We start from the raw sequence: 13,937 nt of genomic DNA, 5'->3' as shown, positions 1-13,937 counted from the left end.
TTGTTATCACTGACGAAGGGCATCAGATGTTGGATTTCAAGTGCAGGTGTCACACATACACAGTGTCAAAGATTCACAAACTTACCAATTTAATCTAATGTATTCATTAAGGCAGTGGAGGAAAACATGATAAAACATAAATGTACAGTTCTTGTGTGGCCTTGAAAATGGGGTTTTATCAAAATGAGTCCAAGTAAGACTTTTGGAAACTACTATTTAAGAGCATATCCTTTCATGGTTTGTTTGTCTGGCAAATTTTAAGGAAAGGTATAAAGCTCGATGACGCCCCTTGGCATCAATAACACCATGTAGCGCTTACACTGTATCCAGTTAGTTAAAAAAAAACAACTAAAGGGGCCATGATCCTTCCTGATCAAAAGTGTTTGGACAATGTCAGACTTGTCTCCAGTTGTTCCACTTGACAAGCTCAGTTGTGACTTTTTGAGTGCATCTCTGATACAGCATTTAGGCTATAGCAGGTCAGCATAGTTGATCTGTTGACTGTTTGTAGGTTTATGGCATGTCTCGTAGGCAGAGAAAAACTGTTGCTCTCAAACACTGTTCAATTAATTAAAGGAGTCAGTGTACTGATGAAGGAATAGTTTAAATAGACAGATAATGGAAAGTTTGTAAAGTGATTTCATGCTCCCTGTAAAAAGTATTATTAGTATTTTTAAAATTACAGTATTTTATACATGGAGTGAGTACTGTATTTTGTAATGTATTACATTTTATAATTAAAATGAGGGTATTTGATATTTTGTTTTAAAACATATTTTGATGTATTTTTGCCCATCCCTGCCTACACACACATTTGCATACTGAATATCGTTGAGACCATGATGGCATGAAGTAGTCTATTTTGAACTCTTGGTCACATCAGGGTGATAGGCAGGCTTCCCAAATAGTAAAATAAATGCTCTGTAACAGATACAGTATATGATTTCAGTCTGATTTAACCACTCTAGCCTGAACCTCTCCTCTCTCTCCACAGCGTTCCAACACATCGACTTACAGAGTGACCTCGTCTAACACTGTTCCAATGAGCCTGCCAAGACCAAATTGGCAGAGTATACTGTATGTGTAAAACAATGCACTATATAGTATACATTATTGTCTTCCTGTTGTACAGTCAATGATTTGAAATGGTTTAGAAAGTACTCAGGGACCAATGAAGAAATCCCGCTTTCCAGTGGGCGTTAAAACCTGACCTTATCTCATCTGCTGTAGGTCAAACGTGTTACCCCCTGTGTAAATGTGAAGTGCTGCTTCGGGCTTAATCACGGTCTGGGAAGGAAGCCCAACATATTTCAAAACCAATCAAAGCACAATGTGACTTACAGCTCTCTCAGAGGCACCTGGCTTTCACTAGTCTGCTGTCTCAGTGTAGAATGGAAAGGAGAAGTTTTTGACCTTCCTCCTCCTCCCCAACAGGGGCCTGGGGTGGGGCTATGAAGAGATGCGTGTGTCTGTCACGATGTCCTATAGGCCTATAGAGTGGGGGGGGAATTATGACTTAGAGCATCATTCACAATGTAAAACAACCTATTCTTATTGTAGAAGATATCCGTCTTTCAGTAGACTACATGCCACACTTATTTTATGAAAGTTTTAATAGTGGTGGTGCGTTCGAGTAGTCGTTCTCTAAAGTAATGTGATGGCATACGGTTGATGTGTGATGGCAGAACGCCGCTGGTCGTGTCACCACCAGCGTCCCATCCTCTCACGCCTGCGGAGGAAAATTGGGATCAAATCAAATTCATGAGGCATAAATATCAACCTGTCCGTTCAAATTAAAACCAGAGACTTCACAACTGGTTACACTATGAAGTGTTTAGAGGCAACGGGTCATTTTCCCCTCGAGGCTGGGGAAATGGAAATGTCCCAACTCGTCTGCGGCGGCAATTCACTGACAGTGATGTTTAGCTCTTAACAGCCCAGATGATTCGAATGAGCACAAGGTGAGGGGAAGCGGATGCCCCATGCGCCCGCCATAATGGGAATAGATTATGCACACGCGGGTGGAGAGATTGGTCGCTCGACCTTCAGCGCACTAATTGAAACAAGTACTGGGACTCAGCGGTGGAGTAATCAACTAAAACAGAGGATCATTAATCATCATAAATAGTGCTGTCACAACAAGACCACTGGCATTAGGTGGGCCTTTGTTTTTCCTTTGGAGACAGCGGAGTCGTCCGCACAGGTGTAGTCAAGAGTTTGAGGTGGTATTTAAACAACCTCGCCGCTCAAAGGCAAGGTGTCAGACAGGTAGCCTGATGGAAACACCTGCAATCTCAGAAGATTTTGGAAATTAGGCCATAGATAGTTCATCTTCGTCAAGAATAGATTATTCTGTCTAAGAGGCCCTTTGCCCAGCTCTGAAAAAAAGTTGCTCATAAATGCATTGTACTAGATCCCCGGTTTTTTGTGGAAACAAATTCACTTTGGTCATATAAAATGTTATAGTTTGGCCTTCTAATGGTATACATTAATTAGACAGGGTACAACAGCTGTTCTCATCAAGCATGCAATGCATTCATAGTTTTACATTACATTATTAACAGCAAAAGAACTGGAGGGTGCTCCTTATTCAGTGATTTTGATGAAGTCAAGATGTTATCCACAAGAGAGCAATGACACACAAAGCCTATAACCATCTGATGACATTCCATGCAAAAAATTCATTCATTCATTATATACTCAGACACAAAATTCCAATTTAATAACAATATTTCATTATCATAAACTAAAACACAAGGGAGTAAACACCCTCTAAAGGTTGACACCATCATAGATCTACTTCCCCTCACTGTTCGTCAGTCAGTTGACTAATTAATTAAAGCAATTACAGGCAACATATTTCATAATTACACATCAAGGTAGGAATACTTAATTCTTATCTAGGTCTGATGATTTTGGAAGTTAACCAAAGTCACTAAAGAACATTTTAAGTTGATACTTTATCCAAGTCTCATCACACAGTGATTCAGTTTGTACTTATACTTATGTTTACCATTTCTGCTGTAAGTGCATGTTGTGTGTGATGTCTGTATGCTACTGAGACCCTTGAATTTCCCCATGGAGATCAATAAAGTATCCATCTATCTTGTAAATCTGATAAAGTGAAGACACACTTTGGACTTAATCAAGGCCATTGGTTGAAGTATAAAAAGCTTAGCCTCATCTTTTTCAGTCACTTGAGCGGTTAACCAAAGCCGATGATTAAAGAACTCTCTTAAAAATGCCTGTATTTCGGAGCATTTACCACCATGCTTGTCTGGTGGTGGCACCCGGGGGAGAACAACAACAGAACAGAAAAGAAACTGATGAGCGGGCCCTTATGAGTGATGTCACTGTCACCAGGGCAACCTTTCCTGCACTAATTCTGCTTGAGAGATACACTACCCCCGCTGCTGTGCATCATTAGGCAGGTTCATGGGCAGACATGCCTGATTCACTTTAGCTGATGACACCTGTCACCGCGCCAGGAGTCCATAATCACTCTCAACACCCTCGTACATCTCAGAGAATGGACTAAAGAGGGGGAGAGTGACAGTACCAACCTTTTACTGTGGCATTCAGTCCCATCGGTCAAAAGAGAAGGTACCCCCTTTCTGCATTGTGTGGACACAAAGGTAACATAGGAGTACAGTCAAGGGTTGTCAGTGACCATATGGACACAAAGCAGAGCTTAGCTGATAGAAAAGGATTGAGTGTTCAGTGTGCTTCGTTGCCAAGACAAATCTCAACATTCAGTTGGCCTGACGTCCATGAGGATCCTTCAAGTTAAAAATAAGTGCAGCACCAAGCCTCTATTCTAAAACCACTTAGAAGACTGTGAGACTGCAATGAATAAAGTGGGCAAATTCACCACCTGGTGTTAGAAACTGGTTTGACTGACTTTCTCTGCGTTGGCGTGTATATTGCAATGAGGGCCAGAAGGCCTCCCATTACAGAATCATTAACACAACGATCCAAGCTCACCACAGGAACGGCGTATTACATATTACTGCAGAGAAACAAGGACACAACAACCTCTCTCCTCCTTAAAGCACAGCTGGAAGTCCGGCAATCTGTCCAAGGAGAAAAACAGACTCCTGAACATCAGTCACAAAACACAGCAAATATTGGGCCTAATACACAGTCTACACACATGGAGGGCGCTAATGTGAAATTCACATTTATGCTATGACTTTTCTCCACCTATACCATGTTATAATTACATGCCACAACTTTTTAGTGATTTTGTTAAAGGTAAACATCATCAAACATCTCACATTGTGCAGACAATCGTGTGTAAGAGTACAGGCTTACATGGGTATTGATGAATTAATTTCAATACATCCCATTATTCTACCAAGCAAGCCAACCTGCATTTAAAAAAAAAAATAGACCAAAAAGCAAAGGGTTAAATGTCAAAGTAAATTTAATACACATAGAAAGTTTCAAATATGTACAAAGTCTGTCATATATATATACACAAGCCGAAAGCGCAGGTTTTTTGAAAATTAAGGGATAGAGGTAAAATACCAAAAGCATTAACTTCATCACACAAGGGTCATGTGCAGCGGGCTTTCAGATGATCCATGATGGGAGTCTGGGTTCCTTAATTAGTGCTGTTTTCAGTAGCCTGACAAGACAATGTAGCAGAGGAAATATTAGAATGAAAAATGACAAATTAACCGTTATTAAAAGTTGGACTGTATATCCAGTCTAAATGAAATGTGAAATGCAGCCAGATATCTAGCACATGTAGGCTACATAATTACTGGCCCCTGTCAAATATGATGTGCGTCTAACTCTACTCTAGAGCAACAAATTAATCTCACCTTCAAGTTATCTGATGCTTTCCGGAGCTCCTTGATGACAGAGGACAATGCTTCTGGATTGATGCCCTGCTCACACAGCCGTACACATATAGACAGTGACTTCCATATCCAGGCCTGTGTTCAATAGGCGTGATATCTCCAGCAGTACTGAGAGTGGAATAAGCAAGGTTACACAAAACATAAATATTTACCTACAACTACAGAATTAAGAGATGGTCTGCACACCAAATGGCCTTTGGGGATGTGTGTGGCCTCTCACTGGCATCATTTGAAAATACAGAAATGCACTGATTTGGAAATTCTGGGCCAATATACCAATGTTATCTGTTTATTTACTTCGTAGTTGTTATTCATCATTATACCCCTTTAGTGGAAAGGAAAATAAAGATATTTTAAAAAATAACTATTTTATATATATATATATATATATATATATATATATATATATATATATATATTATTATTTATATATTAAAGGCAAACATCAGCCGATGTAGCCTACCAGGGCATCCCTTCACAGAAATCACAGAAACACTGAATGCTGCCTTGAGCAAACAATCAAACACACGCAACAGTAAAAATGTGGGTTAAAAATACTTCCTTTATTTATTTGTGCAACTTCGACCATACACCACAAATTACAGATTCACCAACTGTTTACCATGCATCCACTAATGTTAACGTCAATAATGCATGGATAACATAGTTAGCGTTTGTCCTGTCTGGTTCAGCAAACGTTTTCATATAGGTACACCAAATGTCTTCCACATGCAAATATCAACTACTGAAAATAGTTGCGTGTGTATTAGGACCACTGTCGTCCTGAAAATGAAAACAAATTATCATAGAAATAACGATAACGTAAGCTAACTGGTTAGCCATTGCATTAGCATGTTTGCGATAGCAAACTCAGCGAACAAGGCGCAATGCAGCTATATCTGTGACATTTCCTGTTTACACAAAATACATTGAGATTTCATCTCACCGTCCATTGTTTCCCGAACAGCATTCATGTTTGCATTTGTAGCACTAGCCATTGTCAATGTTTATAACAGAGAAATGTCCAAAACGCAAACTTGATAGCTAGCTATCTAGCTAACGTTAGCTACCAGAGCTGACTGTGAACCATAGATGGCTTACACTGCTGGCTTACTGCTTGACAACGTAACCACATCAAGTCTCTGGTCTGTTTTAATGTAACGAGATTCTTTGATTCTAATAAATAACAGTGATTGCTTCAGAAACTTAGTCTTAGAATTTGAGTTTCGAGAATCACTTAGAAAGCCACATTAGCTAAGACAGCTAAAATGCATGAAGGATGACAAAGCTTTCAAATGTCCGAGAGGAAATACGTCACCTTTGTCTACATACGATTGGTCCACTTTGAGGTTGAAAAAAATCTTGTATCTGATAGGTTACCAGATTTTTTCTCCTGGTTTTGATTGGTTCATATGAAAAAAGGGGAAAAATTAAAACGGACGTTTGAACCAGTCAGGAAAAAGGTCTGCCTGAGGATTCGTTACTCGCAGCTTTGGTGAGTAACATGCCATAATTTCCTAATAGTAATTTAAACAGCGTAATCAAAACTTTGTTTAAATAACACGATGCAACGTTAAATCAACTCTGTTATAGCTTCTACGTCGTTAGCAACAGGTTTGCATGTATCATCAAAGTACGTAATGTTAGATTACTTTTGTCAGAGGACACCAACAACAACAGGCTTGCCATTTAACTGGAGTAACTAATACTATACTAGTTTTATTATTCAATGTAAACAAACGTAGGTAGTTATTTCTACTCAGCGTTTCAGTGTACATGTAACGTTAACGTTGTTGAGTTAACATGTCACTTTTAGTTCGTCTCTCAGTTCTTCGGCAGACTTTCAACTGCAGTGACTCCTCCATCTTAGTATTAACGTTATTTGTTATTACCCAAGGCTAGCTAAGATGGCAGAGGTAGGAGAGCCTCAGATCACACCAGAAACACCCGGCAGACCAGCAATCCGCAACCCCTTTGAGAGCCCAAATGACTACCACCGCTTGCACGAACCATTTGTACCAAGTCCTACCATCTTTCGGAGCTCTTGTGCCTCGTCAGCTGTAAGTATCTGGAGAAACTGCTCTAGTCACCATATAACTGACTGAACCCATGTCTATTAACCACAAGGATCTTGAGTTTAGGGATTTTTAGTGTTTGAATCTATAGCCATGGCCACTTTGAATATCACACACCTCAAAAGTGGGTGCACAACAACGTAAGTTAATGGTGGTCGTTTGAAATATCACATACTGCTTGGTCTTACTTGACCAAGTGGATCTCACTAAAAGTGGATATATAAGGAATTGCAAATATGGTCATAGTGTCACGTTTCCAACCTAAAATAGGATGATATCAGTATGTGCACATGAAGGGTCTAACATAATTTTGCTGTTCTTTTTCAGACGCCAGCAAAGTTCAAGTGGTCCATAGATGAGATGTCAAACTTGCTCCCAGTAGACATTGACCCAGAGGACATCAACAGACAATCCTTCTACTTGAGTCAAACAAGGTTTGTTCCCTATCAATTGCATCTTCAGATTTATCAACATATAAAATGTGTCTTAGCCTATTATTGCATTTCCGGTGAAAGTATATCAAATTATTATTATATAAAATAGCAAGAGGATGTATGTTCTGTACTAATGCTGTGTAATCCTGTTGTATCCAGGATAGACTTTGAAATTGAACAGAAACGACAAAATGCAATTGAACAGGTAAGGCCATCTCTAGTGGTTTTATTGCAATAGTGTTTAAATAGAAATAGCATTAACCGTGTTAAAATAGGAATGCTTTGAAAGTAATTTTGCATTCCTCATAACTGTTTTCTGTTTTTTCTGCTGCAGTTTTTTACCAAAGGCGCTATTGTTCCCTCCCCATGGGCAGCCCCAGTAAGCACACTGAAGCATCATGGGAAGGGTAAGTCAGACCACACACACTTATTCAGAGTCTTTGGATGTGTTGGTTGGCTAATTTTGGACTTTTAACGGTGACATTTTTTCTAGGTTCTTCATCCCCATTTGTCACTGATGAGCCAGAATCATCCAGAAAAACAAATGGTATGTTCATGAAACTAAAGTAGTTTAAAATTAGTTGTTTGAAAATGCTTTGGCAGTGAAGCATTTGATGTATTCAACTTTTGTTTTGTTTGCAGCAACATGTCAAACAATCCTCTCTTTACCTGTGGACTTCGATCTTGAAAAAGTATTGGGTAAGAACTTTTTCCATTATATTTGTCAGTTGTGTGTTTTCATATTTGGCGACTATCGTGTGTGTGTTTGTGGTCTCATCATTTTGCCTTGATTCAGTCAAACTCCACCATGCCCTGAAACACATTTACTTTTAGATATCTGAATTTACACATCTACTTTTCAAGTAGGATGACCGAGACTTTCAGAACAGAAAATAAGTGTGTGTGTGTGTGTGTGTGTGTGTGTGTGTGTGTGTGTGTGTGTGTGCTCAACCTTACCCACAGGAGAACACTACAAAGTGGAGGAGGTATCTGAGCAGGTGCAGGAGACGCTGAGCTCCTCTTCCCTCCGCCGGAAACTCTTCCTTGACGGACAAGGCAGTGGATCGGAGTCCTCGAACCCCCCAAGTCCTGAGAGGGGCCCGTATATGGAAAGCCTTAGTGGCAAGGAGGCCATGTCCCCCAGCTTCACGTCACCCCTGCAGTGTGATGTTCCCATTCTAACCTCATCCTCGGTAAGTCACCTCCCCAATTTAGAACATGCACTTCTAGAACTATAAGATCTTGTACCGTAAGAACACATCATTACTTTGGTAATGATACTTACATGGTTCTTAAATGGCTAGTAAATGTCTTGTAGAACAGCACTTGATCTGGACACTTCTGTTTCTGTCTTCAGTCTCATTATTGATTGATTCATTCATTGTCCTCTTCTTTCCCTGTAGGGTCAGTTCTCATCCAGTCCCATCCAAGGGAGATTTTGCAACTACAGCCTGGGTAGTGCCACTAGCCCCATGTTCCCTGACCGCTCCTCCCCGACCTTCAAATCTCCTACCTTGTCCCCCATTGGACCCCAACAGGCTGAGACTCCACTTTCAGGTATCCACACTGATTACTGGTCATTTCAAACAAGTTTTAACAGTCCTTTGAGTTTGTGCCATTGGATGAGTGGGAACTGAGAGGGGTAAAAGCCTATAAAGGATCACTGGAAAATTGTGTGTGTGTGTGCATGCGAGTATAATGACCTGTACCTGTGCATTCCTGTTCCTCAGGTGAACGGAAGCGTCTGACATTCCTCACTCCTGAAGGCGTTCCGCTGAGCAGCTCAGACATGGATGTCCGTTGCCGTGGCGACAGCCCCTACGTTGAGGGCTGCTCCCCGATTCGTAACTGCTCGCCCCTCCGGCCCCGGCACAGGGTTGGTGTGTGGGGGTCCCCGTCGCATCTCTCCCCCATCTTGCCCATCCTCAGCACCATCCCACAGGCTGTGGAGCCCCTGCATGCCATGGAGCTGGACTGCAGCTCCCCCCAGACAGAGGCGGCCCTCCCTGGGCACACTCTCTCCACTCAGTCCCCCTCTGAACTAATGGAGCAGGGAGAGGACTCGAGAGGGTCCGCCGGGCAGGGGGAGCCGGCGGACACAACTGACAGGTGTGGAAAGGAGCAGCTGGACTGTGGCTGGACCAAAGAGATTCAGGAGGAGGAAGAGGATGAGGAGGATGAGGAGGAAGAGGTGCAGGGAGGAAATGGTTTGTCTTTCCCCAAACATCTCACCAGTTCGCGGACGGGCAGCTTGTCCAACGCCGAGAGCCTGCACATGTTCACGTCACTGCTGGCCGAGGGCAGCCTCATCCCACCAGACGGGAGCATGCAGGTCTGTATGCTAGCACTCTACTAACCTCTCCTGCTAGTGCTAACGCTACAGTCTGCTAACACTACAGCTACAGATAAAAGAACACTGCTTGTCATAACTAAGGCTGCACAGTGTTACAGCTAAACCACATCTGTACAGTATACAACAGTGACCTCCAAAATATATGCTTTAGATTAAGCCTAAGCTTAAGCCACAAGCTAAAGCCACAGCTATAAAATGTAGACTATTTCTTGTCACAACCTGATATCTTGTGGGCAGCTGTTAGTGACAGTAGTTAAAACCTTTCAGTTGGATCATAGGCCACTGTTCAGTGTTTTCAAAGTCTGGTTTAGAGTTGCCAGGGATTGCTCAGTTTCTTTCGCCCTCTCTCTAACATGTAAAAAATTGATCGAAAGTTCTTTTATTTTATTTTACCCTGATTGTGAGTGTTTAAGCCCATCATGGTGCCAGTAGTATAGTGGCCTGTTGGACTGGGTGGCCTGTGGGCTTGTGGTTGACTGCATGCCTACTCCTGCTGTGTGTTCAGGTGGACAGTGGGTATAACACCTACTCGGCAGGCACAACCAGCCTGATGGAGGGCATCAGTTGTGACAGTCAAAGTAAGGAGGCGTCAGATGTACACATTCCTGAGGAGGGCCACCAGCTTTATACTAAGTTCATGAAATCAAAGGTAAAGGGTTGGTAAAGGTGGTGCACACATTTATTTTGTTTACATTTTATTTATTTATTTTTACATTTTAAACAAATCCAAATCGTTTTGTTTTTCATAGTATATTATAGTATATTTTGTGTGTGCTCTATTTGTTTAATTTGTTTATTTAAGTATTGACACATTACAACACGCATCACAAAAGACACCATATTTAGTGCAGTTCCACTGGGGAGGATTGAGGAGACACCTAACAACACTTGTCATTGTATGTTCCAGATTGTTCTACCACACCACTGATCTGCGGGGAGGGACCCGGGGGGAGTCCTGTGTGTGCAAGCTGCACAACCATATACTTGAGTTGTCTGTGACACAGAGGCAAATACAGCATTACTTGCACAGGTGCCTTGACTTGAAATGAGCAGTTTGAACAGTAGCTCACAACAGTGAAAAATTATTGAATGACTTGAGCTGTGAACGTTTGAATAGGTGCTGTGTCTGGAAATGGAAAGGGCACACTCTATTGAAGAGTTTTTAAAAAATGGTAATTTGTATATAAATCTTTAAAAATGTTATGTATAAAAGGGATTTGGGAGAAATTTGAAAATGTATTTCTTTTTTACAAACTTATTTATGGTTTCTTGCTGTTGGACCCCAAATCAGAACCACTAATTGTCCTATGGAATACTATATTGTACTGTAAATGGACTTGCTTAAGAAATCATATGTGACATTTTTCTTTGATATTGCAATAAAGAAAGTAAAGGTTCCCTTTCTGGAGCTTTGCATCTGTATGCTATTTGTCTACCATGTGACCGTTGTGATGTGACTAAGTTTCACACTTTAATGTCAATTTCATGATCTGTATTATTCATAGAAAAAAGCACATCTAGGACTCAATACTGTGGAATAGTGCCATCAGTGCAGGTGGTTGTCCAGCTTTACAATGAGTCTTGTGCTTTAGAACCATAGTACATTGGGAATGAACATCCCCCATCTCTAATCTTATCCTGGTCACCCTCTAGTGGTGAAAACACAATATGTGCAAATTCTATGGATTACAAAAAGTAATTCTGTAGATCACTAGCCTGTGGGTTCACCCAGACTAACCTGTTAGCAATGCAATTATGACATTTAAAATAATGAAGCAATAGCAAAACTATGTAACAAAAACAAATGAAACATGAATCTGAAAATTCAAAAACACTCACTTGTATGGATTCATTCAGTGACCTTGTATATACTGACCTTATTTGCACTCTCAAATCATTTATATAGAAAGCATAGGTAAACATGTTTTATCAGAATTAAAAAGTAATAAAATAGCGATAAAGTTAAAGGAACTATGTAAGAAATGTATTTCAATTCATCATAAAATGGCCCTGATAAGTCACTAGACATTAAAAAAACATGTTCATTTCAAATACTTATATCACTGACAACAGTAGTCCGGCCAGGATATTGTCATTTAAAAAGTGAAGTTGCAGCCCTCAACTGATTGTGTTTGTGATTACTAGATAGGTGGCTCGTCATGACCAAAGTCAGTAGTGTTTCGGCATCCGGGTTGGCAACCTCGAGTCGGGGGAGGGGATACACCGCTCCACAGTAATTTGAAAGTGATTGTGGCCAAAACTGGTACTGCAATCTTACATATGGTTGCTTCAACTGGATAGCATGACATGCATGAGCTCTTAAATTGGTAATTTGCCACCGTGGGATAGTGAGAAACGTAATTTCTTTTAAATGTGTAAAGCTGACTGTTTGGTTGCTTTTAAATGCACATGCATGAGCTATGACACTGTAGAATAATATTGTGTGTAGTATAACTTACTGGGGTTAGGGTCAGAAAAGTGTTCCTTATGCATTTTCCTGGGGGTAAAGGTAGCACAGGGGAGAACATGACAGTAATGGGTTTAGGGTGATGTATGTTGTTAAACAAGTAGATGGAAATTAAATTTAGTTGTAATGCCCATTTTAAGTCACCGGTGACGAGCCAAAGTCTGATCAACACTGGGTTCGGTAAAATTATAAAACACCTTAAACTATTGATGCCCCTGGGTTAGAATGATGCACCCGATCGGATCGATCTATGATTTCTATTCAAGAATTTCCTTGAATGCTTCAAATCTAAGGTGGGCCACTAGTGCAGGGGTGTCAAACATAAGGCCCAGTGGCCAGATCAGGCCCGCCAGCAGGTTTCATACGGCCCCCCAGATGTTCTGGGTAGGAAGGGGAAAACAGAAGGGGAGAAAAAAACAATTCTTCAACAATGTGTAATCTCTACAATACATTGATTATACCTAGCACTACAAACCATCCTCAGGAAGGTTGAAAGAACCGACATGGAAGTAGGTTATTTCAAGAGAGAAATGGCATTATACATGACAGTAGCACATCATTTGTACTTGTTTGCTTATAAGTGGACATATGGTAAAGGAGTATATTAAAAACACTCATACAGAAAAAAAAAAACAGTTGAAGAAAAAAAGGCCTGTAGAACCATATTTCATATATCTCTGTACATAATTTTATTTACATGATACAATTTAGCAGTAACTGTCAAGGTAACAAGATTATATGCGCAATACATAAATATAAAGATGGTTTGTACAAACTTGCAAAACTAAAATTGACAAAACAGTTGCCTTTTCACATGTAATCTCACTTGCCCAGGAGTCAAGAAACAAAATGGCAATCACACTGATGGACTCAAGCACACATTCACCTCACACAAAATCCACTCTAAAGTGAAGATAGACATTTCCAAACAACTTCCAAATCTTGTGTTAACACATTTTGACGAGCAACCCAGAATACACATACACACTCCACAAAAGATCTTTACAAACTAAAAAAAGAACCAAAATAAAATGTTCATTACAGAAGTGAATTGATCAAAAACAATAACAGACCATTGCTATCAACCCCCACATCATTCATCTTTACAAATGTTTTAGCACAAGCCATGCAGATCAACCCTCCCCTCCCCTAACAACGCATAAGACAAATCAATAAGGAGAAAGAAGGGAAAAAAAAAAAAAAAAAAAAAAAAAAAGTCACTGGACTTCTAAATCAAAGCCTGTCACATCACTCATGTCAAGTTGCAGCGATAAAGGACCAATCACCTTTCTCAATCTCACATGTGAGGGAGAGTTATGCTTAAATGGCTGTATGACACCTCTTTTCCCTCTTAACATACACACAGACAGACACACACACACTCACTCAGAGGCATCAACTCCACACTGACCATCCCTCATAGTCCAGAAGGCTGCAGGTAGATGCATGAGTGTACTCTGATTTCAGCCAAACATCTTGATGGGTTTACAAAGTGTTAATTAAATAAACAATTAAAATGGAGGCATATGTTTACAATTAACAGGCTTGCAGGTTGCTGCCAGGTGAAAACATGCCCATTTATACTCCATGACACTCGTATCCACGCATACTGCTACATGCACTCTTTTCTTTGTCTCAGACAAACACACACACACAGAACAGGCCATTCGGTAGCCTGCAAGTTAGGTTGCCCTGACAAACAGTCAGGATGGGGGAGTAAACAGTCTTCAGTGGATCTTA

The 13,937-nt window shown here is 40.6% G+C and overlaps 2 protein-coding genes across 4 annotated transcripts; one reads left to right on the top strand and one right to left on the bottom strand.

Moving 5' to 3' along the window:
- Positions 1-4,408: 4,408 nt before the first annotated feature.
- mzt1 (mitotic spindle organizing protein 1) lies at positions 4,409-6,163 on the bottom strand. Its single transcript, XM_048234981.1, is given in 4 exon segments — positions 4,409-4,630; positions 4,830-4,928; positions 4,930-4,976; positions 5,815-6,163. Coding segments are annotated over 4 exon segments (222 nt in total). The 5' UTR covers positions 5,867-6,163; the 3' UTR covers positions 4,409-4,606.
- Positions 6,164-6,316: 153 nt separating this feature from the next.
- On the top strand, positions 6,317-11,138 carry bora (bora aurora kinase A activator). Of its 3 annotated transcripts, none has more exons than XM_048234941.1 (12): positions 6,317-6,363; positions 6,766-6,928; positions 7,271-7,377; positions 7,537-7,582; positions 7,712-7,784; positions 7,871-7,924; positions 8,020-8,076; positions 8,341-8,570; positions 8,781-8,934; positions 9,108-9,709; positions 10,236-10,379; positions 10,638-11,138. In XM_048234941.1, exons 2-12 carry the CDS (start codon positions 6,776-6,778, stop codon positions 10,656-10,658), a joined length of 1,641 nt encoding a protein of 546 aa, XP_048090898.1. In that variant the 5' UTR covers positions 6,317-6,363; positions 6,766-6,775; the 3' UTR covers positions 10,659-11,138. The 3 variants fall into 3 exon arrangements, with proteins under 3 accessions (XP_048090898.1, XP_048090899.1, XP_048090897.1); XM_048234942.1 differs by lacking the exon at positions 6,317-6,363 and adding an exon at positions 6,468-6,501 and having other exon boundaries at positions 8,344-8,570; XM_048234940.1 differs by lacking the exon at positions 6,317-6,363 and adding an exon at positions 6,482-6,501.
- Positions 11,139-13,937: the final 2,799 nt, after the last annotated feature.

This window comes from Alosa alosa, chromosome 23 (genome assembly GCF_017589495.1).
Source record: "Alosa alosa isolate M-15738 ecotype Scorff River chromosome 23, AALO_Geno_1.1, whole genome shotgun sequence".
NCBI lineage: Eukaryota > Metazoa > Chordata > Actinopteri > Clupeiformes > Clupeidae > Alosa > Alosa alosa.
This window is presented reverse-complemented; position numbering and strand designations above follow the sequence as displayed.